At 43.6% G+C, this 26,587-nt stretch overlaps 1 protein-coding gene across 1 annotated transcript in view; it reads right to left on the bottom strand.

The window, feature by feature from the left end:
• zswim5 (zinc finger, SWIM-type containing 5) overlaps positions 1–25,142 on the bottom strand; it is a 288,978-nt gene extending 263,836 nt beyond the window's left edge. Inside the window, exon 1 of the mRNA XM_085983115.1 lies at positions 24,619–25,142. Within this exon, the coding sequence (XP_085839241.1) occupies positions 24,619–25,024 (406 nt within the window). The 5' untranslated portion in view covers positions 25,025–25,142. The remainder of the gene's footprint in view (positions 1–24,618) is intronic.
• Positions 25,143–26,587: the final 1,445 nt, after the last annotated feature.

Raw genomic sequence — 26,587 nt, 5'->3', positions numbered from 1 at the left:
CATTCAACAGAATATCATTTCATGATTTTTATTCTTTTCCTGCATGCCCAAAGAGGTGAAAAGTTGGTTTAAGAATGATTCTTCTGCACCACACTTTAAGTAGAAAGGCAAAATAACAAGTACTCTACAGACACAAGAAAGCATGAAACAAGAAACATGCATTTCACCCATCAAGCCTGCTCCTTGCACAGACCCTGTACAATATACTCCATTACGGATTTTATCTGACACATTTCATTCCCTGAAGGAAAGCTCTGTGTAAATATTCCCTGCTCCCCAAAACTATAAAGCAAAACTGCATAATATTCTTCTGTCCCAACAACCCCACCATTCAATCCTTGCCTGATATAGAGTCAGAACATAGAGACATAGTCATAACGGCAAAGAAGGAGGCCATTTGGCCCATCGAGTCCGTGCCAGCTCTCTGTGGAGCAATCCATTCCCCCGCTCTATCCCCGTAGCCCTGCAAGTTTATTTCCCTCAAGTGCCTATCCAGTCTCCCCTTGAAAACATTGGGCTGGATTTTGATACTGGAGGCTCTTTAAAGCTGTCAAACACTGACAATCTGTGCACTAAGTTAATTCCTTCCTCTCAGGCTGATTTAGAGATCTCTCCAGAACAAAAAGCTGAATGCTGCAACTTTTGACAGCTCGCGGCCATTCTGCTTTCTGTGCCGGTGAGATGAGGGACTCCCGAGGCCTGAAGGAAGGAAGGCTGTAAAGGTAAGTAAAACTTCTTTAAACACTTTACACACACCAAACACACTTACCTCTGCACATGCACCCATCACTCACCTGAACACCGGACATCTCGAACCCTCCAAGCCCTTCAGCCCGACGGTCCGCCTCGCTAACTTGGCATGGTTTGGAGCTGTCGGGAATCCCACACTTCAGGAATAAAAATAGGGATTAGGCTAAAAACTGCCTGTTAACTACCTGGCACTAATCCCCTACCCGCCTCGGGGAGGCGGCTCCCAGCACAGGTCGGGTATCTGCCTCCTTTGAAACTGGCATGGAGTCGGGTTGGGGGCAGGATGGGTTCGTGCCCCCCGATTTCGTGATTTTAACCCCCCACATGCCTCCAATCCCGCCTCCACGGCCCAATGAAAATCCTGCCCATTGAGTGTCTCCGCTTCCACCACTTCCATTGGCAGCGAATTCCAGGTCCTCACCACTCGCTGCGTAAAAAAGTTTTTCCTCACGTCCCCCCTGTATCTCTTGCCCAAAACCTTAAATCTGTGTCCCCTATTCCTTGTACCATCAACTAGTGGGAACAGCCTTTCCCCGTCTAGCCTATCCAAACCCGTCATAATCTTGTACACCTCTATCAAATCACCCCTCAACCACCTTTGCTCTAATGAAAACAAATCCAGCTTCTCCAACCTGTCCTTGTAGCTAAGATCCCCCATCCCCGAAACCATTCTGGTAAATCTCCTCTGCACCCTCTCAAGGGTCTTCACATCCTTCCTAAAGTGTGGTGACCAGAACTGGACGCAATACTCCAGTTGTGGCCTAACCAGCGCTTTATAAAGGTTCAGCATAACTTCCCTACTTTTGTACACAATACCTCTATTTATGAAGCCAAAGATCCCATATGCTTTGTTAACCACTCTCTCAATATATCCTGCCACCTTCACGACAAGCCCTTGGACAACGTGGACCACTTTCCACACCTCGGGAGCCTACTGTCAACAAGGATAGACGTCGAAGACGAAGTCCAACATCGCCTTCAGTGTGCCAGTGCAGCCTTCGGTTGCCTGAGGAAGAAAGTGTTTGAAGACCAGGACCTCAAACCCGGCACCAAGCTCATGGTCTACAGAGCAGTAGTGATACCCGCCCTCCTGTATGCCTCAGAGACATGGACCATGTACAGCAGGCACCTCAAAGCACTGGAGGTGTACCGCCAATGCTGCCTCCGCAAGATCCTGCAAATCCATTGGCAGGATAGGTGTACCAATGTCAGTGTTCTCACTCAGGCCAACATCCCCAGCATTTGACCACGCTCGATCAGCTCCGATGGACAGGTAACATCGTCCACATGCCCAATACAAGACTCCCAAAACAAGCGCTCTACTCGGAGCTCCGACACGGCAAGAGAGCCCCAGGTGGGCAGAGGAAACGCTTCAAGGACACCCCCAAAGCCTCCTTGAAAAAGTGAAACATCCCCACTGACACCTGGGAATCCCTGGCCCAAGACCGCACAAAGTGGAGGAGAAGCATCCAGGAAGGCACCGAACACCTCGAGTCTCTTCGCCGGGAGCAAGGGCAAGCAGCGCACGTCAACCCAAGCACCCCACCCACCCGCCCCTTCAACCACCGTCTGCCCCACCTGTGACAGGGACTGTAGGTCCCACATTGGACTCATATCAGTCACCTGAGAACTCATTTTTAATGTGGAAGCAAGTCATCCTCGGTTCCGAGGGACTGCCTAAGAAGAAGATGTCCTGCCAGCTTCAGGGACATTAACTCCCATGTCCCTCTGTCCCTGCACACTCTTTTAAAACTGTGCCATTAAGTGTATATTGCCTCTCCCTGTTCCTTCTGCCAAAATGCATCCCCTCACACTTCTCTGTATTAAATTCCATCTGCCACTTGTCTGCCCATTCTGCTAGCCTTTCTATGTCCTGTTGCAGTCGATTGGTATCATCATCACTGTTTGCCACACCCCCAAGTTTGGTGTCAATCGCAAATTTAGAGAAATTCTACTCTATTCCAATATCCAGGTCATTTATATATATCAAAAAAAGCAGTGGCCCTAGCACTGACCCTTGTAGAACACCACGGTCTACCATCCTCCAGTCTGAAAAACAGCCATTTACCACAACTCGCTGTTTTCTGTCCTTAAGCCAATTCCTTAGCCAAGCTGCCACTGATCCACCTATTCCATGAGCCTCAATTTTGTTAACCAGCCTTCTATGTGGTACTTTGTCAAACACCTTCCGAAAATCCATGTAGACAACATCCATTGCATTCCCTTCATCGATCCTCCCTGTACTTCATCAAAAAATTCTGCCACAGTTCCTTCCACTCAGGAACCATCCTATCCTGAGTATTTGACCATCTCAGTCTATATCTATCTCTTTAACCTGCAGTCTGTCTTGTAATGTGTGGCAGCTTCAGGCTGATCTACAGCAGAGGCCTCCATGACAATGGCCCTAAAGACATTGTAGCTTCTACCATGGATATTCAAACTAAAGTCATAGAGGCCTTGGGCACCAAAGTGGAGAGGATTGTCTCTTCCAGCTTGACAAACTGACAAACAAAGGAGGGCCTCATTGATGGGAACTCATCAGTAGCCATGCAAAGCCAGTGTCCAGTACTAGTGGCACAGCAGGAATGTGCTCACCTGTGCTGCGATCTCAGGATAGAAGCATGCCTGCCATCCTGCCAGTCCCCTCTGATGCCTGCACATGCAGCAGAATGGAGGCAGAGGCAGGCTATCTATGGAACAGCACAAGCCGTGCAGCCAGTATATCTCAGGACTTAACTGCTATGAGACAATGACCACATCAGTCATAAGTGAGAAACACAGCAGCAAGCCACTTCATGCACTCTAGCTGCTCAGATAGCAGCTCAGATAGCATTTAAGAAGTGCAGAAAACTAAGCTTAAGAGGTCACAAAGTGGCACCAATGTGAAGCACTGTGGCAAGAAGCACTAGACACAACTTGCCTTTAATAAATCCATGCTGGCTGTCCTTGATTATTCTATGCATTTCCAAATCCTAACTAATTTGTTCTTGACTTATTAATTCTAAGAGTTTGCTCGCAAATTACTTTAGACCAACTGGTCTACAGTATCTGGTTTATTCTTCTCTCCCTTCTTGAACAGTAGTATAACATTGACTACTCTCCAGTCCCAAAAAAGCAGTTTTTATATCGAAGGAGGACTGAAAGATTATCAAAGGCAGCTAGAGACAGAGTGCGTGCAAGCACGCAAAACAGGGAGGCACAGAGAGACAAAGAGGAAAAAAAGAGAAAGGAAGCAAGATAGAGACCGGAGAGCTTGCATGTCGAAGAATGTGTGTAAAGAGAAATAAAGAGCACGCCATAGAGAACGCACGGGCATCACAGACAGTAAGAGAGAGAGAGCACGCGCCCAAGAGAGTGTATCACAGACAGAGGGACAGAAAGTATGCGGGTACATGTGCTGGAGAGCAAGCCAGTATGCCAGAGAGAAGGGAGTGCATGCACCAAAGAGAAAGAAACACAAAGGAGAGAAAGACAGAGAGAAGAGTCTGCACATGAAGGAAGGGAAGTACCGCAAAAGAAACAGAGTGCACACACGAGAAAGAGGTAGCACACAGCAAGAGAGAAAGCAAAGAAACAGAGTGAAGGGCAGCCTGAAGGTCACAAAGTCTGCGAGAATGTGAGTGTGTGAATGAATGTGTGGGAAATAGAGAAAGAAAAACGAGAGAGAGTTAGAAAGAAGGAGAAACAAAAGAGATGAAGAGCAAGCAATAGGGCAAAAAAAAGAAAGCCAAATTTGGACACAGCTTCCCACCATTTTGATGGTTGGGGCTGTGGGTGGAATACACGGTGGGGGGGGGGATTTATTTTTTAAATTCCTGGTAACTAATAGCTTTTATTTATCAAAAAGCTGTTGTTGGTAACAATGCCATCCACATACACACTCTGCATGGATATCTGCCTACCGTCTTCACTGAAGCGCTTTCATCACAGCTTCTTTGAAAAACACTTGCCATCTACTAATTTATTTTGTCTAAAATTTGTCCACACAATAAGAATGCCTTCGTAACACTGAACCCACACAGCTCTCTCTAAGAGAACGCCTCCATTCAAGTGACGACATTCTGCCACTTCATTTCAAGTTAAGGACTGAAACCTGAATCATAAAACATCAGAGCAACTGAATTAAACCTATTTGATGTCAGTGCCTCGCAAATACACATACTGTACTCGCCTACACCACATGAGAAGACTCAAACCGGTTTAGCAAGATATGTTACACTTGGAAAAAGTTGCAAATACTTGAACTGTTCAATGATTCAAGTGGCTGAAGTACAAACGAAATTTTTAAAAAAAGATTAGGGGTATAAATTCGTCCTGAACGGCAGCGCGAAACGGGCGAGAATGAATCGGCCGCCCGTTAAACTCCACGGCCGATATTCAGCTCCATTTGACTTCAACAGAACTGAATGTTAAGCAGGGCACATAACAGGCGCAAATGCAATACTGTTCATTTAGCGCCACCGGCCATGACGGATTTCTACCCCAAGCTTTCTGAAAGTTGGTACTGTGATGAGGTGACAGTCACAGATAGGCTATGTTCAATATTAACAGTATTCTTGGTACACAAATCTGACAGACAAGGCATTGTATGGTCCAATTCAATGCAACAGAAATGAATTGTATGTTGGAATTCTGTACTTGTATCGTGTATCCATCAACTGCACCATTACAAAGGCTGTTTAAAAGTGAGGCGAAACCACTTATTTTGCTAAAATATTGGCTGATGTAGAAGTTAAAATAGAAATTCATAATAGTTCACATATAATAAACAATTTATTAGAACTCAAGGTTCAGAATAACTCGTGTAAACAGATTTGGTCCTTAGAAAATGGTCATAGGCAATGCAGTTTGAAAACCTGAATTGCTGACAGACGTGCTACCTAATCTGCATAAATCTGCCTGAAACTGGTTAATGCAATGGGGGGGGGAGGAGAGGAAAGAAAAATGGCTTAATCAAAAACCCAACCACTAATCAGTTTGCGAAGTGCATGTAGAGTAGTATGTACTGCTAATTAAGGTTAAACAAGCAGCATTTTGAGCCCATAAATATATTCATTTTGTCTCATTGCCTCTAAGCATTATTATACAGTAAAGCAAACACTAATGACAGCTTAAAAGAGAGAATAGCTGTGCAATCCTTAAGATATGGATTTGCATCTGTGAAATAGTATGAAGAGGACAAGGGAAGCGCAGTAGGTTAGATACATTTTTTTTCACACCTGTGACAAGAGTGGATATCCACCAACCTAGCACAGATTGAAAGAAAGCTATTTTTATTAATCTCCTTTATTCAGCTACTGTAACTTGTGTTTCAGTCACTTACACCAAAGCATTGTTCAATCATATCGGCAGGATGATCATGACTGAAGCCTGTTATCTGAGCCATGTCACATGACTGATTGTCGCAATGGTAACTGAAAGCCAATATGCCAGGACAGAAGCTCTTCCCCCAATGGCTTGGTGCATGAATGAACCATGTGGACTGAGCCCTACAGGCCAGGAGGGTCCCATCTGGTAAATCCATATTGGCCTCAATGTCCCTCAGCTAGAGGGGAGAAGGGGGGGGGGTGGTGAGTGGAGGGGGGGGTGCGGGGCGGAGGGAGCACACACAATGACCAAGGCTTCTGTCCCTCTTCATTATCCAGTGAACTCTGCTGGAAAAAGCATGAGTAGATGGCAGCAGAGGGTAGGATTGAACTCAGTTGTGATGCCACCCACAGTCAAATAACACACTCACTCTCCAATTCTATACATGAAAATGCCTACCAGCCTACATCTGTGGAACAGTATGTCTTCATGATTCATTGCCTTCAGCATGAACAAAAGGGGCAAGAGTCAGAGTAAAGAGGGAAAAATACAAAGAAAAAGCATAAACATAACTGAAAATCAAGCTTTAAAAAAAAAGTTTTCTTCAATACAAAGGCTAATTTTAAAGGAAATACAGCAATCGTTCTACTATCACGCAATGATAGTGCAATTGTGCAATCTGGCTGCATCAACTATCTATGTCTTCTGTAACTGCAGCAGCAGTACAATGTGGAATATTTGTACAGATACGGAAAGAGTGGCAACACAACTGCACAAGTATTGAATGACACAACACGTAAATTCTGACCATCCAACTTCGTGCCTCATTGCAGTTTTAGGGAGCTAGCATCATGTTCATATAAAAATAAAATCAGTTACAACGCAAATAACTCAAAAATCCTTTTCTTCATCTTTCCAAACAAAAGTATTCAAAAATGTACAAATAATTAGACCTAGAAATTCACTGGCGCCCTGCGCCAGTCTCACCAGGGCGCCGGAAGTACCACCCCGGAAGGAGTCGCGAACGCCCGCTGGAAATTCAGTTTCAGCGCCCCAGACGGAAGTGCAGCGCTATTCGAGGCGCCCCGCATCCCTCTTGGGGCGCTACAACTGAAAATCGCAGTGCAACGCGCCGCAGCGCCACACGCTGCGGCACGGCGCACTGCGGTACTGCAGGCCTTCCTCCCCTTCTTAAAGGGGAGGGGCCTGCTGCAGCGCGATCGGCGATCACGAGTGCCGGCAAAAGAGCCCGGCACCAAGGAGAAGTGCCGGGCTCTTGGGACACAGCTGGCACAACGCGGGGGGGGGGGTGGGGGGGCTCAGGAGGCCGGGGACGGCGGCGCGAAGAGGTGCTGGCAGGCGGCCAGCAAAAAAAATGGCCACCCCGCACCTCCGCGACTCTACCGCCGCAGGTAGGCCCCCCTGAACCGGTCGCAAATTGCGACTGGCGTTAAAGCAGGGGGCGCTACCAAATTTCGCGATCGGGGCGGTAGCGGGGCGCTGCGCACACCGATGACGTCATCGGTGGCGGCACAGCGCTAACGGCTAGCGCCACCAATAGCGTCCCGCTAAATTTAGCAGGAGGCGTGGCCAGTGGCGCAAAACCCACTAAGTGCCCTCTTTGGGCACTAACGGGTGGCGCAGCCCACTGAATTTCTAGGCTTTAATGTTTATCTTAGGGAACTAGCTTGAGGAAGTTACTGAGCTGGACAGACATCCATTTTGGACCAAAAAAGAACAGACCCAAGTATTTTTTTAAATGGTGAAAGGCTAGGAAAAGTGGAGGTCCAAAGAGATTTAGGGGTCCATGTACACAGGTCACTAAAATGTAGTAGTCAGGTACAAAAAAATAATCAAAAAGGCTAATTGAACTTTAGCCTTTATAACTAGAGGGCCAGAATATAAAGCAGAGGAAGTTTTGCTACAGCTGTACAAAGCCCTGGTTAGACTGGAATACGGTGTACAGTTCTGGGTCTTGTAATGATTGGCCTTGTAAGGAGTGCAGCGCAGGTTCACCAGAATGTTACCACGGCTCCAAGGATTGAGTTCTGAGGAGAGATTACATAAACTAGGCTTGTATTCCCTGGAATATAGAAGTTTAAGGAGTGATTTGTTTGAAGTTTTTAGGATTTTGAAAGGAATTGATAGGGTAGAGAAAAAACATCTTTCCACTTGTGGGGGAGTCTAGGACAAGGGAACATAACCTTAAGATCAGAGCCAGGCCATTCAGGAGAGAAGTTAGGAAACACTTCTTCATGCAAAGGGTGGTAGAAGTGTGAAACTCTCTCCCATAAAAAGCAGTAGACGCTAGATCAATTAATCATTTTAAATCGGAGAGCGATAGATTTTTGCTAGCCAAGGGTATTAAGGATATGGAGCCAAGGCGGGTGGATGGCATTAGGATACAGATCAGCCATGATCTCACTGAATGGTAGAACAGGCTCGAGGGGCTGAATAGCCTACTCCTGTTCTTATGTTCCTATACCTGAAGGGGGAAATTTGCAGGGCTAGGGGGAAAGGGATTAATTGAATAATTCTTTCAAAGAACCGGCACAGACACGATGGGCCAAATAGCCTCCTTCTGTGCTGTATCATTTTATGTCAGTGAAAGGCAGCGGAGGAAACATGCACAAAATGAACCTTTACTGTGTCATGCAAAACTTATTACACTTGGCATGATCAGGCTATGTGGTTATACTTGTCTATCAGCAAACCCTTCCTGTTGTATTTTTATTGGTCAACAACTTCAGTGCTTTGCTATTCCATTTGCTGAGGTGCTATTTTTTTTTAAATTGCTCTCACCTCCAAAATGTATTGCAAGAGAAAGAAAGAAAAGAGCAGACAGAAAGAAAGAAAGACTTGCATTTATGTTGGCCATTTAATATAGGACAACCTGGTCGAAAAGATGGGTTTGAGGTTTTTAAAGGTTTAAAAAAAGGGACAAGGGACTTAGAAATGGAATTCTAAACAGTAGGCCTACGGCAGGTGAAGAACCTGCTACCAATGGTGAAGTGAAGAGGGGTGGGTTAATGGGGGAGGGGGGGCATGCACAGCCAGAGTCAGAGACAGGAGGGGATACAAGGTTGTTGGAGGTTGCAGGCTATTGGGGCAAGTCCATGGAGGGATTTTAATGTTCTGGGAGTCAATGGAGATCAGCGAGGATAAGGAGGGAGGCCAAGTGAGGCTCTGTGCAGAACAGGGTCCTGGTGGCGCCTGCATTTTGGACCAGTTGGAGGTTTTTTTTGAGGGTGAAGAGTGGGAGATCAGTGAGGATGATATTAGAGGAAGAGTGTAGAGGTGACAAAAGCGAGGAAATAGGATTTGAAGCTCAGATCAACTCAGGGTCAAACAGGATGCAAAGGTTTTGCATGGGTTGGTTCAGCCTAACTAAATAGCCATGAGGCGGGGTGGAATCAGTGGCAAAGGAGCAAAACCAGAAAAAAAACAAAGTAAAGAGCTTTGTAAAGAGTTCTGATGAAAAGCCATTGACCTGGAACATTAACTCTCTTCCTCTCTCCAGAGATGCTGCCTGACCTGCTGAGTATTTCCAGCCTTTTCCGTCTTTATTTCAGATTTCCAGATCTGTGGTATTTTGCTTTTGTAAAGAGCTTGATACTTTAAAAAGAAAATAGGGAGGAAAGTTTCAGCAGATATGGTAATTAGTTAAGAAACAAGTCAAATTAAAGATGACATATTACGAGTGTGGGAAAGAGGAGAAAGGAGAATGGGAAGAGTCAAACGGAGTAGAAATATTTTTATTTTTATTTCTGAACATCTTTGAGGAGTACACGATTATTTTAAAAAATAAAGTTAGTTCTGGCATCGAAGTAGCTTTACAACTGTCACATTCGTGTTTGTTTCAGTGTCACATCAGTGTAAGTGGAAAACTCAAACTCTGACTGACTCAGGAAAATAGTAATGAGTTAATGACCATCTCTGCTCACGTTAAATCTGCTCCTCCCTGTGATCGGGTTCAGTGGCACCTATTTGAAATTTTCCCTGAATTAAGTCACCAGCATGAAAGATAGATGAATTGATCGATTGACCATCTGGTTCCAATCGACATTCATATTCATTAGTAGCACAGAATTTTGGGGCTAGATTTTCGGGGAGCCGTCAGGCGGGGTTTCAGGCGTGTCTGGGGGGGGGGAAAATCCCGAATTTGGGGGTCCTGGCACCATCCCGCCCAAAACCCCGCCCCACGTAAGTTTCAGGGGCGGCGGGTACCCGCCCCACACTGGGACCCGCCGAAACCAGGCGGGAAGGGATTAGTGCCAATTAACTGCCTGTTAACAGGTAGTTAACAGGCAGTTTTTAGCCTAATCCCTATTTTGAGGGGTTTCGTGTGGGTTTCTCGACGGCTCCAAACCACGCCAGGTAGAGCAGGCGGGCCGTCGGGTTGAAGGAGTTGGAGGGGTCGCGATGTCGTCGCTCAGGTGAGTGATGGGTGCATGAGTGCAAAGGTAAGTGTGTTTGGTCTGCCTAAAGTGTGTAAAGAACTTTTACTTACCTCTACTTACCTTAACAGCCTTTCTTCCTGTAGCCGTCGGGAGCACATCACTCAGCCGGAACTGAAAGCTGAACAGCTGCGATCTGTCAAAAGTGACAGCCTTCAGCTTTGAGTGCCGGTAAGAGTTCTAACTGAGTCTGTGCAGAATGACTCAGCTTAGAACTCAGAGTGTCAGTGTTTCACAGCTTCAAACAGCTGTAAGACACTGATATTTCATCTGTCAAAGAACTCTTGACAGATGAAATTGCAGTCTGTGATGTCACCTGTTGCCGGGTGGCCCTTAATTGGCCTGCTGAGTCCACTGGGCGGGCTCAACAAGGTCAATCAAGGGAAAATCGCGCGGATTGGCCGGACGTCGAAGTAGGCGGGTCAAAAACCCGAAAGGGGAAGTCGCGCCTTCTTCCCGACAGGTTCGGCAAAATCTACCCCTTGAACTACAGCACTAAAAAAAAAGTCCCCCAACTTGCTCATTTTCTGCTTTCCTGAAGGCACTGGCTCCTGGCTGGGAAACGATTCCACGAGCACCGCGACCCACTGCTACTTACCCCAAGTGGCATATATTCATGCACAAGCCTCAACATGAAGTGCCGGCAGGCTATTTGACCCCAGGTCCTTCACAACCAAGCCCCATCCTCTCCTTGCCAGACCTCCCATTGTGCAGGGGTGGCTAATTTCCCCATCCTAACCCGGAGGAATTGCAGTAATTGTGACATTACTACCCCAGTTCAAGCGGAAATCAGCTAACTCAGCACGGAACCGGAATGGAACATGGTCCTTCCTGGTTTCTTTACCTCAGCTACTCACCTCCGGAGTACTGGAAAAGAAAAAGTCAAAATGGTTAAATCTTTATAACAAAAAGAAAAATGTCAAATAATACTACAGCAAAAGGATGCATTGTTTCTAACGTTTTATTGTCACTTCTGCACAGGGCCATTTAAAGAAAACGTCTGTGGTTTTAGAGTCATTTTAAAGTAGGATAGGGTCATCGATGGCAAAATATAATTGACTCCCAAAATGGCTAATACCTTTATCTCAGTTTCTGATGACCTGTTTTTGAAAAATTGCAAAATTGTACACAAATGGAATGCTGATGGCAAAGTCAAAGCGCAGGCTGCTGCCAACAAATAATTGACAGCATTCTTTGTTGAAGGCAATTGGGCAGTATGGTGATTGGGCTTACCGCACCCAAACTAATTCTAGTTTGTCAAAAAAGTAGTTTTAATAGAATGGCTACATTTATACTTAAATACTGAGTAAATTCAACAATATAATTTCCAAAATTATACAGCAGAGTTTGGGGGGGAAATTCAGATAGCATGGCAACACCATGCCACAACTTAAAATCTGCCTGTGACTAATTAGTATCATGCATTCTCTTTCTCCTCTCTCCCATAGAAATATACAGTCTATATCTAAACTAAGATTCTTACCTGGGTCACAAGCTAAACTGCATCAAAACAAAGACTGGGACATCTCAAAGGGCCTGGCCTGAACAAGCATTTTATCCAATTAAAAAGATTTGGAAGTCTTGAATAATACTGCAGCAAAAGGATGCATTTTTTTAATAACGTTTTATTATCACTTCTGCACAGGGCCATTTAAAGAAAATGTCTGTGGTTTTAGAGTCATTTTAAAGTAGGATAGGGTCGTCGATGACAAAATATAATTGACTCCCAAAATGGCTCAGGGTCTAAATGTCTGGTAAGCCATGTTTACCAAGTTCGTCTCAGGACTGACCCCGGTATGCACCGAGTTAGTTGAGCTCAGACAAGCCAACAGTCCGAGCATGACCCAGCATCTTCAAGCTTTGGGGGCAGGCGCTTAAAATGATAGCTAGAGTTCCCATTCCTGATCACTATCCAGCGCATACTGCTGGAGGTTACACGAGTACTTGGATATTGGTCAGGAACAAAATCAGGATGGCCTGCGATTCCTGCCAGTGTCAAAAAACCTGATATTTCTCACTCTCGTTACACAAAAGGAAGAATATTTTGGAAAGGTACACAAATCCATGAAATAGCGCCCCAGCAGAAGCCAGTGCCTTCAGGAGAGGAGGCATAAGATTACATAGAAGAAACTGCATTCAGGGATTGTGGCTGCACCTTTTTAAAAAAAAAAAAACTTGAAATAAAGCCCCATGAAGGACCCTGTGGATTGGCTGATGCATGGGCTCACAGCCACTGTTACTTGTTCCTCCCACAAATAGTTATGTTTTGCAACTATAGGAAAGGTATTTTCAGAGATCCTTCGAAGTGTTATTTATTAAGTGAGGGAGCTCAACACATATCACATTTAACATGTCAGTGTATCAGAGCCGCATGAAAATGTAATCTACTGTAATTGTAGAAATGTAAACCAGGCACAATACAGATGAATCCTATTCTCCAGTTAATAAATATATAGCTAACAATAACGATGACCTCCTGTACAATATGCATGCTGCTTCTTTAATTCGTCCATGGCCAAATCATCCATCTCTAGGTCACTTGACTAGAAACAATACTTTACCCTCCACAGGATTTGGGTCAGCGCCGAACAAAATCCCACTGAATGCCACGCTGAACCTACTCATTGGCCGTTGTCAGGACTCATTAATGGACAGCTACAGACCGGGGATCAAATGCATCCTGTATGCGACAGCTGATCCGCTGTGGATTATTCACATAATTTAATGGCCATACGCAGCACGGGGTACAGCTGTCATGCATGAGAACAAGAATCTGTTTTAGAAAGCCAACCCAAATTAAAATATATACATAAAATATTAATATCTACGAACACAGCAGCATTAAACAGGGCTATGGGGAAGGAGGATCAGTCCATTTTTAGCATTTACTTTGCAGGTTTATTGCCACATGAAAAAAAAAGGCAAACACAATGTAAAACAAAGCCCAGATGCAAAGCAGTATTAACGACTGTCTCTAATAAAAGAAAGCTTGTTTAATATTTTTTTTTAAAACTTCGACTGCACAACATTCCGCTACCTACCAAAGTCAGAGGAACATACAACTGAACTCTGCATATGCTTTACTTGTTTTTAAAACATGCATTTATCACAATGCACATAATATAATCGATTCTGTATTTTGCCAATCTGTACCGGTCCTTTGAAACTTGACGCCCAAAATAGGACTCTTAGCAAGTCCTGTGCAAGGAATCCACTGGTCAAGATGAAAGTCAGGCAAGTCAACATTTCTTCTCTGCACTCACTCCAATCCCTTTCCCCAGGCATGCACACATACCTAGAGCTGTACACAAAGCACTGGACACCGCCAGTGCAAAGGCGCTACTGTGGCCAAGAATTTCTGAAAACTTGCACCATAAGCGACAGCATAAGAACGGCGTAATGCTGATTTTTGCCATAAAAGATTGTGGCAATTCAGGTATAAGTGACTTGGACCCATTTTTATGCTACCTCCAAGTTTTCTCAATCTTTTATGCCGATTCGGTGAAAGTGCCACCAAAAACCTCTGCTGCTCATCAACATAGCTCCACCACATGCAAATTTCCTGAATTTATGCCAGTTCTGAATGAGCTATAAATTTACATCTAAAATTTTAGGCACTGCAGAACCTAAAGTCATATTTCTGGTGTATTACAGCGATTTTTTTTTTTCATCTTAGTGAAACCCAATATGTATTTTCTGTATCTTTGGCTGCATGTTTACAGCATCAGAATGATTTTCATTAAAAATTGAAAAACTTCCACAAATACATTTTCTTAAGCATTCTGTGCCTAATTTACATAAATTATCGTTTTGATTGCTTCATAACTTAAATTTACATGCATAAAGAGGGTCTAGAAGGAATAAGGCTATCCTTGGACCCTGATTTCCATCGGTCTTTATGTTCTGGTGTATGCTAATGAGATGCTCAGGAAATGTTGCCGCAAATCTAGATATAAAATTTTGCGTAATCTCCAGTTACGCCATTTAACAGAATTCAGGGCCTGTATATTTAAAATTCCTAGAAAGTGCAGCAGTTTCCATAACAACCCGAGTGGTGCACATCGAATCCTACCTAATACAAACTATTATTATAATTAAGCCTGATGTTTTTAGTTTCAATATTCCCTCCCGCCACTCCCTCCCAAATTCAAAAAAGGGTGAAATCAGCACCCAGCAAATATGTTTCGGGTCAAAATAAAACTAGATTTGTAATCAGAAAATCAGAAAACATGGGTTAATTTGAGGGGACAAGATACTTTAATGAACTAATAAAACAGTTCCAACTATCATCAACAGTATAGCACTGAAAGGGCACTGTTAGCGATATCCTCCTCCCTCACAGAATGTTGTCTACGCATGGCACAGGCAACTGTAAAAGTACTTTACATTAATGCTGCACATCAATACAGACAAAAGTTAAAGGCCTAGAAATTCAGTGGCGCCCCGTTTGGGGCACCAGTCTCGCCAGGGTGCCGGAAGTACCACCCCGGAAGGAGTCGCGAGCGCCTGCCGGAAATTCAGTTTCAGCGCCCCAAACGGAAGCGCGGCGCTACTCGAGGCGCCCCGCATCCCTCTTGGGGCGCTGCAACTGAAAATCGCAGCGAAACGTGCCGCAGCATGCGCGCTGCAGTACTGCAGGCTTTCCTCCCCTTCTTAAAGGGGAGAGGCCTGCTGCAGCGCGATCGATGATCGCGAGTGCCGGCAAAAGAGCCCGGCACCGAGGAGAAGTGCCGGGCTCTTGGGACACAGCCGGCACAACGCGGGGGGGGGGGCTCAGGAGGCCGGGGATGGCGTCGCGAAGAGGTGCTGGCAGGCGGCCAGCAAAAAAAATGGCCGCCGCGCACCTCAGCGCCTCTACCGCTGCAGGTAGGCCCCCCTGAACCGGTAGCAAATTGCGACCGGCGTTAAAGCAGGGGGCGCTACCAAATTTGGCGATCGGGGCGGTAGCGGGGTGCTGCGCACACCGATGACATCATCGGTGGCAGCGCAGCGCTAACGGCTGGCGCCGCCATTAGCGCCCTGCTAAATTTAGCGGGAGGCGTGGCCAGTGACGCAAAACCCACTAAGTGCCCTCTTTGGGCGCTAACGGGTAGCGCAGCCCACTGAATTTCTAGGCCAAAGTGTTTCCTGTGTGTATCTGGGGAAGCAGCTGCATGCATCACACCGTAACTACAGCATGCTGATGATAATGTTTCCAGGATTCATCAGGTTTAACCCTAATTTTAAAATTAATCCGAGGGGCGAGGATTAATTATTACCCTCAATAGATTGATTGCAATCAATTGTGGATGAGGTAAAGGAAGGCTGTTTTCCTTCCTTATTTTTAAACTAGTTATTATTGTCCTCTTTCAACAATCTAACATCTAGGATATTTTTAAAGTTGTATAATGCCTATTCTAAAATCTTATGCAAGTTCTCCGCTTTGAATGAGCACCAACATGATCACCTTGGAGATAACGAGGATGCCCAGCACTACTAGCCTGAAGCCCCAATGCTCTTCCCTTGGATACTGCTTCACCATTTAAAAACAAATATCTACGCACACATGAAATTGTTCATTGTTGTCAAGTGTCAAGACTCAATCATGGCAGAGGGCCTCAGCATAAATCTCATTCTGAGTGAAAGACAAGAGGGCAGAGATGTCACTTTTCTGTGTGGAAATTCGATTAATTTAATAAGTAAATTAGTGTGAGCAGGGCTAAACCCTTTTGTCTAAGCAAAAAGTTGGCACTAGTATGAACATAGTACTTTGTTTCCATTACTAAGGCTAAAAACACACAGTATGCTGGCCAATATTCCATTTCCCAATGACAAATTATTTCTCTACATACCTGCAACAACACACGTTATTAATCCTGCAGTACAAACATTATCGTGCATCAACAACAGGTTGACCAGATGTTGAAGTCTACTTTTATATCGGATATCCCAAAGCTGATTTTATTAAATAGATAGATTGCCTTCCTTTCGAGACAGTAACCTAATCAAGGAGTTCAAATGACGGTGACGAACCCTGATGAATTGCATCATCAGAACCTCGTGATTGGTTACTACGTTTTTAACATAGGAACAGGAGTCGGCCGTTCAGCCCCTCGGGCCTGCTCCACCATTCAATTAGATCATGGGTGATCTGCACCTCAGCTCCATTTCTCCGCCTTTGCTCCATAACCCTGGATACCCTTACCGAACAAAAATCTATTTATCTCAGTCTTGAAAGTTGCAATCCACAGCCTTTTAGGGAGAGAGTTCCAAATTTCTAATACCCTTTGTGCTAAAAAGTGCTTCCCGATTTTGCTGCTGAATGGCCCAGCTCGAATTTTAAGATTATGTCCCCTTGTTCTTGATTCCTCCACCAGAGGAAATAGTTTCTCCGAATCTACCCTATCAAATCCTTTCAACATTTTAAACATCTCGGTCAGATCACCCCTCAATCTCCCATACTCAAGGGAATACAAGCGAAGTTTATGCAACCTGTCCTCATAACTTAAACATATAAGACCCGGTAACCACCTCCAGATATCCACTCTTCTCAAGATAAAGTTTGCGTTTATGGGACATTGGTACAGAGTAACTTGTTCATGTGAAACCGAAATGAGCTCCACTTTCAAACTGCACTTATAAATTTGTATAAGGTGGATACCAAAATACATGAATAAACACTGCATCAGCTAGTCTGTGTAACAGAGAAAATGATCAGCTATTATAACAGCTCGGTTAATATTTTGAAGAGGAAGACCTACTGCATTAGTGGCATTACACAGTTTCGTGAAAATTAAAAATACTAATTTGGTACTCCCCGGTAGTTCATTGGCAAGATGCACTGCCTGATGTGGCACGGAGTCGTACAGATAAGGAAAATGCCAAGTTTGACCCGTGGTGTGTGGTGAATTGCCTTTTACCTGGGCTGTGATTGGGTGCAACAACTGTCTTCAGTGTCCCTGGGCTTGGAGGAAATAGGGGTTTGGAAATAGCAGCCAGGGTTCCCACTCCTCGTGGCTAACCAGTGACCCCTGCTGGGAATGCATGTGTGGACTGACTTGGACTGCACTGCAATTCCCCAACACCAACACAACCAAATAACCTGCTGATATTCACGAGGCTCACATGAACAATGACAATCACCACAAAATGTTGTTTTTAAAAAAAAAATCTTCTCCGGTTGCTGCTTCAATTAATTTTATTTTTAAAATTATTTTATTATATTACAAAGCATTTTACTTCCAATATTAGACTTTTAAATATCATGGCTTATGCTACATTGCATGCAAAATGTGTTTTAAAAAAAAAAAAAGACAAAGCACTTTTATTACATCCTAGGGACATTAGGACAAAAGATACTTATTTACATGTGCAAAACATTTGCCCAGTTAAAACCTATTGATAGCTTCTTTATGTGGACACTACTGACGCGAAGCAGCACTAGCCCGAAAGAGAACAATTTTGTTCTAGCCAAGCTGAATCTTTTTGCCTAGTTCACTTACCTAAATGGGATCCAGTTTGAATGATGCCACTTGATCCCATCCCCATTGTCTGTTCAATCCTACCTCCAGCTGCAAGTTTGATTTGATTTCCCAGTTTTTATTTCTTCTCCTTCCCCCACACTTTGCATTTTTACGCAATTACAGTGTAATGATGCATCGCACAGACTTTACTGAGTTTAAATGACCGTTTCTGTTCTTCTACAGCCCTCATTCCAAAAACAAATGCAGCTTTTTTTTAAAGCAATGTATGTACTGCTGCTTTGTGTTTACTGCATAATTCTTCCCCCCCAAAAAACCAAGTCGTCGCCTCCCTCCGGCCCCCTTTGCACAAATAATGCCTCCCCTCATTTGCTGAGAGACCGGTCATGCTCAGAAATCATCCGTATCTGAACATGAAAGCACAGGCACAGCAAATGGATCTTTAGATCAAGAGCTACACTGTTCACTACAGTGAATCGTGATCAAGACAATTTATCCAGCACAGTTTTTCCTCAAAGATGTTGCATCGTTTTACACCACATCAAGTTAATCTGCTGGTGTCCATCATTTTCACTTGGATAGCTGCATTGTATTAAGAGATTGAACACTGTTTACTCATTTTAACCACAATATAAAGAAAACCTAGCTGGTATATATTCATTCAATGGGATGATTAAACATACACTCTGATGAAGGGTTCCACTGAGAATATTAACTTAGTTTCTACTTTCAAATGTCACTATCTATTTCCAAGCTTTTATGTTTTTATATCGAACAATTCGATTCATTCAACTAAGCCCTTAACGTATTGGGATAGAGTTTCTGCTCTGGGTGCAATCGGCAAGCCGTGCAGAAATTGCGCTCAAAATTGTGCTAGTTTTACGAAATGAATTTTTTGTTCAGGTTTCTGCACAAACTCATTTACATATCGCTGAACGCAAAATCTTCCATGAACCAGTGCAATTGGGCAGCATTTTAGAATAATTTTTTTTTAAATTTGCATTAAAGAATATTCCTTGATATATTTAAGAGTGGTAACCAAGTGTAGTTTTGTTAATACAGTTGAAAATGGGCTTATCACAAAAAATAAGCATTTTTATTTTTTATCTAGTCCACCACCTGTGAGTAACCCGATTTTAAATAATTGAAAATGCCTTTAAAAACTATATAGAACCATTTACTAGTTTATTTGGTGTACACTAGTCAGTTTCTAAGTAAATTAAATATGTTTTAATATTTAAAAGGTGCCCATTAGTGTCCTCGCACCTAAAAGAAAAGCTTAATTTTAAGAGCCTCCTCGAAGGCCCGTAAACGAGCGCAATTAGCAGAAACTCACCATGGTGATTAACTTGATCTGAGGGCGTGGCCAATTTTGTGGGCAGGGCCGCTTCCAGCATGATGTTTTTCAAACTAACGCAAACGATCGTGGAAACTTGATTTGCGCTGGACGTAATTTGTGCTTGAAATTCCTCGATCTTTTGCACCGGTTTGGCCGATTTTGGACAAATTGCGCTGAAAAAAAACCTCAGCGCAACCCAGCAGAAACTCCAGGCCACTGTATCCAACATGTGTCTTGCGCATATTCTGGTAATTTGTGTCATTATTATACTTTCCAGACACAAGACAGGGACAGGCATACCGGATGTTTACCATAAGATGATAAAATTGTCGAGGTCGTCTACAGAAGTTTAAAAAGTACTGTTAGGACCCTTCCAGCACATCAATACAAAATAAATTACAGCAAAAGAAAAAAGACTTGCATTTCTATAGCGCCTTTCACAACCACCGGACGTCTCAAAGCGCTTTATAGCTAATGGAGTATTTTTTTTTGAAGTGGAGTCACTGTTGTAATGTAGGAAACGCAGCAGCCAAGGTCCCACAAACAGTAATGTGATAATGACCAGATAATCTGTTTTTAGTGATGTTGGTTGAGGGATTAATATTGGCCAGGACACCGGGGATAACTCCCCTGCTCTTCTTCGAAATAGTGCCATGGGATCTTTTACGTCCACCTGAGAGAGCAGACCAGGCCTCGGTTTAACTTCTCATCCGAAAGACGGCACCTCCGACAGTGCAGCACTCCCTCAGTGCTGCACTGGAGTGTCAGCCTAGATTTATGTTCTCAAGTCCCTGGACTTGAACCCACAACCTTCTGACTCACAGACGAGTGTGCTACCCACTGAGCCACGGCAAACCCAGGAGGCACTTTAAAACATTTGCGTTATATCAAATATAAACCAACTATCAAAAATTGTAAGTGAATTTTTTTTTGAGTTGTAATCAACTGTAAAATCTTTCACTGGTCATTAGTATTTGATTGCAATTTTATTAAATTTACAGTAATTATTTTATTCAACATTAATAAGGTATACCAACACTACCTGCAATATTAAAATATTTTATTTAAACTGCTACATATTCAGTATTACACACATCTTCACTGTAATAAAATGCAGTGTACAAAAGGATCTTATTTTGTATATTTGCAGATGTACTCCAGATAATATTAGAAAGTTATGAGTCAACGTTATCAAAATACTGAACGTAAATGTACTTTGTTTTTGGTGGCTTTCATCTCCCCTCTTTCAAATTTATTGTGCTTTAAGGATTATCTTTTATATATTTTTTAAAGTTAATATTTCTCACTTCTCACACCCTGCTGATACTAAAATCATTACTGTCATTATGGGTTGCATACATCCCCTATTAACACTCAAGGTGACGCTTGTAGCATTAAAATCCTTTAGTATCAGAAAATCTTTTCAGCTTTCAAAATCTTTTCACTTCCATATAAAGATCTCCAAAATGATCTTGCTTAAATTTACAAGCCTGTGATTAATTTATGTTTTAAACTTAAAGAACCAAAGAACATTGGTTAGTTCACAGAATAGTGTACGAGTATATATGTTCTTCAAATGAATCAAACTGAGCTTTCATTCTGATGCAGAAGTGCAATGCCTCAAAATTGGAGTATTTTATATTTCCAACTGTTTGATGCTTTTAAATTATTCATAATTCAAAATTAACCACACACTTCTGCATGTTCAGAACTTACTGAATAGTTATTACAATGATTGCATTTCATTGTTGTAAAATTAAAAATGAGCCAGGTTGCAGAAATGTAAACCGCAAGATACTACTTTCTCTAACTAAGGAGATGTCTCATAAAACTATTTTCACTAGACCTGCAGGGTAAAAAGGTCATCTCTGGAGGATATTACTCTGTCTCAGAAACACATTTTGTACAGGAAAGGTTGCTGTAACATTCTTATTCAGAGCAGGCACCCTGGGCTAGAACACGACACAGGTCGAACCACTAGCCCTGAGAAAAACCTCCCCAACAGTGGAAATATAAACATATTATCCACAGTACAATTTATGTTTTAAAAAAAACATAAAATACTATCTAAAACATCATTTGCATCCAAATGATTAGCATTGAAGTATTTACAAATTGAAATTTTGTTTACACAAAGCGGGTTCCGTTGATGGCTCAACAGGTTCACTCAGTAAGTAACTGTCATGCAGATCAGAAAGCTCCCAGGTTCAATCTCAAATTTGCACAGAGTTAGCTGCACTTAGCCAGGGCACCAACAGAAGCACTACAATCAGCTCCTGTACCTGTACCTGTGGGTTAGGGAAGGGGAAGATCAGCCAGGGTCCCCACTCCTGATTGCTGTTCAGTAATCCCTACTGGATATGTGTAGACATTGAGGCCTGGCTGTGACCTCTTCTCCCCCACCCCAGCCCACTACAGTCAAATAGTTTGCCAATTCCCATTGTCAAGACTAATACATGGCCACTCGGGTGGGATACTGGAGAGCAAGCAGCTTCTGAGCAACCATACAACTGCAAGAAGTAAATGTTCTCAAGAAAGGAGAGAAGAAGAAAATAGGTGTGAAAAAAAGTTATTCTTGGAACTAATTTTTGACATGTAGATCTAACAGACTAGAAAGCAAAGAAAAATCCAAATCAATTCACTCCATTTTAATAGGCTACAAAGTCATTTTATACCCATCTGTCAGAAATACATAAAAAAGAAAAGTCTAAAGGCATCTGCTAAATCATTAGCTTTTAATATTTCATTAGGTAATAGGTTAGTGAACTATGCATCAATTCCTATTTAAAAATTGATATAACCAAAACAACCCATGAGATCTGGTGCATATACAAACAAGGAAGTTTCTTGCAAATTTAGGGAGAAAATATTTTTTCTCCTTTCACTATTTACAGCACCCTTCGGAGAAATAAACAAAGCAAGTGTCACTTCTTCAGTAAAAAGCAAGCAATGCTATTAAACATTGCAAATGAAGTCCTTTGCTGTTCTGCACATGTTTTGGAGAGAAAGAGCTTTCCTAAATGTGAGGATTACTTGTAAACTACAATCTAATAGGAAAATGAAGACCATAAAACTGTATCATCGAGAAGGGACTAAACTGCTGCATCTTGTTATTACAAATTTGGGAATTTGCAGTAAAATTGATTAATAGTTTCAGAATCAACAATAAGTTACTTTATAATCATACTTCCAATTAAATAAAGCCTTAGTAAAAAAGTGTTCAAGTGCAGGATTGATTGTAATAATTCCATATGTAGCTGATAAACCAAAATATTTTTAAAAAATTGAACTATGAACTGCTTGCCGGAAAAATAATTGTCTACTTCGTGTATTAATAGAATAATTTTATGCCACCCTCAAACCTCGTTCCTCTGCTTGCTTGTATTTGAAAATATATCACACACACACACAAATGGCCATTCGATTAAATACCTCACCAGAAACTCTGGTCACAAATTCAAACACAGCACACGCACACAAAAACCCCAAGCTTTAAATGTTGCCTCCGAGTCCTTTGCAAAGCGGTAAGCGCAGCATTGATAATGACCTGCCCGATACCCCAGCTACACCAACACTTTTATCAATCTACTTTTCACAAGCTGGCCAGCCCGGAACCTCAGGCGGCAAATATCCAAGTTGCGAAGTCGCCTACCTCACACGGAAGCCGATTCAATACCGTCAAGATAGCAAGAGTCCACTGGCGGAGCTTCCAGGGCAGACTCCGCGACTCGGGACTGAATCTCAAACAGAAGTGGCGATTCATGGCAAAAAGAAAAACAGACATAAGCGATTGCCCTTTCTCGCCCTCTTTCGTCCAGTTCCTGCCCCCTGATTTAGTAAGTCGGGACCGTGTACAAGTACAAACTTGCAGGAATTGTGTAGTTCCGATCACGTTGGTTCACCTTAAGATTCAAACATCAATCGGACCTTTTCCAAAACAGTTTAAACACAAAAGCACGGAATTAAGACACGTCTTACAGAACCTATTTTGTTTTAAGATGCAAAGAAGCTTAATGGCAAAGTTCTCGCCGTCCAGCTTAACGAGGCCGGACTGTAGTTTTAAATAATTACATTTCTGATCAAGCGCAGGAATAAGGGGAAACTATTAAGTCAAATCCGGCCATTATAACAAAAAAAGAAAGTCACTGAGCCTGGGGCAATGTGTCAGCTCAGGATTTACCCATTTGGCTCGGTTCCCTACTGTCTGTGGGAATCAGGAACGAACGATGGGCACATCGCGTTTTTAAAATGCAAATATTTTTTAACTGGGAAACGTATCAAACATTCAAAATGCGACAAGCCGATCGGTTCGTAATTATATAAAAATAAAAACAAATCAAGTTATCTATGAAACAAATGAGAAACGATGGGCAGCCCCTTTTACTTTACCACTCTTTCCCTTCACCCCACCTCTTTCCCTTGGCATCACTACATAGAGAAGACGATCCTTATTATGGAAATTGCCTGGCTCCCTTTCTCTGTCTCTCTTCCATTTCCTTTTATCCCTGGTTTCGCTTTGCTCGTTACTGGTCATTTCCAGAAGGAAAAAAAAGTCGAAACGTTACCTCTCTCCAAACATCAATAATGCTTTCAAGTCGTGACTTACCAGCGTCCCCCCTCCCTCCCCATCCAAAATCTAATAACTGTCACCGATTGAACTTGTTCCTGTTTGGGGTTTAAATCCTAGACTGGTATTTCCCCCTCCAGTCAAGAACATTCCTGACAGGCAACTCGCAGCGTTATCCTTTCTGACAGCTCAATACAATTAAAACCACTGCAGATTATGGTTTTTTTTTTGTTTTTTCGCGAAAGAAAACAGCGAGCTGCAATTTTTTGCTCCCTCATCAAAGCTGTAACCCAAACAGGCAAAGTAAATGCCAATTACCTTATCTAAATTGTAACGCACACCTTTCCCTGGGACCACAGCGTCGCTTTTATTCATTTCCCCGCCCTCTCCGAACCCTAAATCAACACCCACCCCCAACCCTCCAAATCACTCTGCCCAGGATTGCAAAAAAAAAACAAATCGACATCAACAAAGGCTATAAATACATCCTTTTGTGGTGTCAAACGTCGGGCTATTTTGCCTAATTTTCCTCTTCAACAAAGCTGAAAAGATATTCCGTACAGCAAAACTATTCAAATGCTGGGAGGTAAAGTAGTATTTCTTTTACAGATAGTTGAAAAACATTTCTCCGGAGTGGGAAAGAAGGCAATTCAAACGGAAGTGTCACTGGACCGAATCCATTTTTGTGGTGATTGTGTAATTATTCCCCCCCCCCTCTCTCTTTTTTATCTCACTCACCTACTTGAAGAACATTTTCCACACAGCCGCTCTCCAGCAGTTTAATGCCTCTCCTGAACGGGAGCCTATTATCATCGTCGCCGGGCACGGTGGCACCTCCTGCCGCGGCGGCTGCCGTCTCCTCGGGAGAGTAGTAGTTAAAGGACGAGTACATGCAGATCTCCCTCTCGTTCCTCGGGAAAGACCAGTAAACGATCCGCCTTTGGACGGGCTCGGGGATGCGGGAAAAACGCTCTTCCACTTGCTGAAAGGGCCACTTCTCCGCCACCATCTTAGCGCTGGCATCCAGGAGGGACTCCGGAGCGTGGGCTCTCCCGGTCGGGGCAGGTTTCTGGGACGATCTGGGAAGAGGGAAGGGCCTGGGACAGAGACGCTTGGCGGCCGGCTGAGCTCTCTCCTCCGCCATGCTGCTCCACACTGTGAAGAGGAAAAGTATCCACCGCGCCGCTACAATGTTGCCTTTTTTTTTGCCTCACAGCATTCGAAACCACCACACACACACACACTCAGCGCAGCGCAACCAGACCTGCCTAGCGCCCGCCCCCCACCCTCCTCCCAATTGGTCACAGCTGACTCTCCCCCCCACCGACCGCGTCGCCGCCTCCATTGGCGCAAGCCGACGTCAATCAAAAGCGAATGACGGGCCAGTAGCAGCGCACGCCTGCCTGGTCTGGCCCCACCCGGGAGCGGCGTTTGGGGATAGGCGATTGGTCGGACGCCGTGTCAATCACGGGACCCCGTCACAATCGTGGAATTTTTGGTACAGGCAGTCGCGGCCATATAAGGAGCGCCTGGCTGAATAGGGAAGCAGACTGTCACGCGGGGCGAGGTCACGCCGCAGCCTTTTGGTTGCAGCCCAGCCCAGTCTGGGATTCGTGACCGGACCCGGGGGGCATGGGTTTGTGGGGGGTGGGGCTAGGGAAATCCTGGCTTTTGTAGGGTTCCTGCCTCTTGCTGTATGACTTTTGGAGGTTGAAAAATAACCGTGCTAATTATTGACAGTTAAGTAATTCTCCAGCTTTCTTTTTTAATAGCATTTAAAATTTCCACACTGAGCTAACATTTTGTAAAGTTGTAACCTAAAGCAGTTTAATTTTCGACCATATCACCTTTCAGTGTTATTACAATATGTATTTCTCTGTTTTTCAGTGTATTCCAAATATTATGTTTCATATTATGGCAGAGATTATTTAACATCAACTTTAACTGGAAAAAGTGCAGACTTTTCATTTTGGGGGCCTAAGTTTCAATCCAGTCAGCCCCTTTTATGCCCCCAGAAGTGCTAATGTTTAGAAAACTTACCACAGTTTCTAGTTGCCCTGAGAAATTCCCTCCACACAATGACATCTATTGGGTGTCAGCCTTGGCTCAATGGTAGCACTCTCACCTCTAAAACAGAAAGTTGTGGGACTTCAGAGACTGAGCACCTAATCTAGGCTGACACTTAGTGCAGTTCTCCCTCAGTGTTGCACTGATCAGAGGGGCTGTCTTTACAACCAGATGTTAAATTGACGCCCGTCTTCCCCCTCAGGTGGACATAAAAAATCTCTCAGCACTATTCAAAGTAGAGCAGGGAAGTTCTCCTGCTGTCCTGGTTAATATTTATCCCTAAACCTACTCCATTAAAACAGGTTATTTGCTTGGCTGCTGCATTACCATCACCATTCACAACTGGATGTGGCAAGATTTCAGAGCTTTGATCTGATCTGTTGATTCCGGGATCGCTTAGCCTTGTCTATAGCACGCTGCTTCCACTTTTTAGCATGTAGTCCTGTGTTGCAGCTTCCCCAGGATGGCACCTCATTTTTAGGTACGCCTGGTGCTGCTCCTGGCATGCTCTTCTACACTCCTTATTGAACCAGGGTTGGTCCCCTGGCTTGATGGTAATGGTAGAGTGAGGGAGGTTACAGATTGTGGTGGAATACAGTTCTGCTGCTGCTGATGGCACACAGCACCTCATGGGTGCCCA

Source organism: Somniosus microcephalus, chromosome 3, assembly GCF_052327205.1.
Source record: "Somniosus microcephalus isolate GS21.2 chromosome 3, FLI_Smic_1.0, whole genome shotgun sequence".
In the NCBI taxonomy this organism is placed as follows: Eukaryota; Metazoa; Chordata; class Chondrichthyes; order Squaliformes; family Somniosidae; genus Somniosus; species Somniosus microcephalus.
The sequence above is the reverse complement of the archived record's forward strand: the minus strand, read 5'-3'. Positions and strand labels throughout refer to the sequence as shown.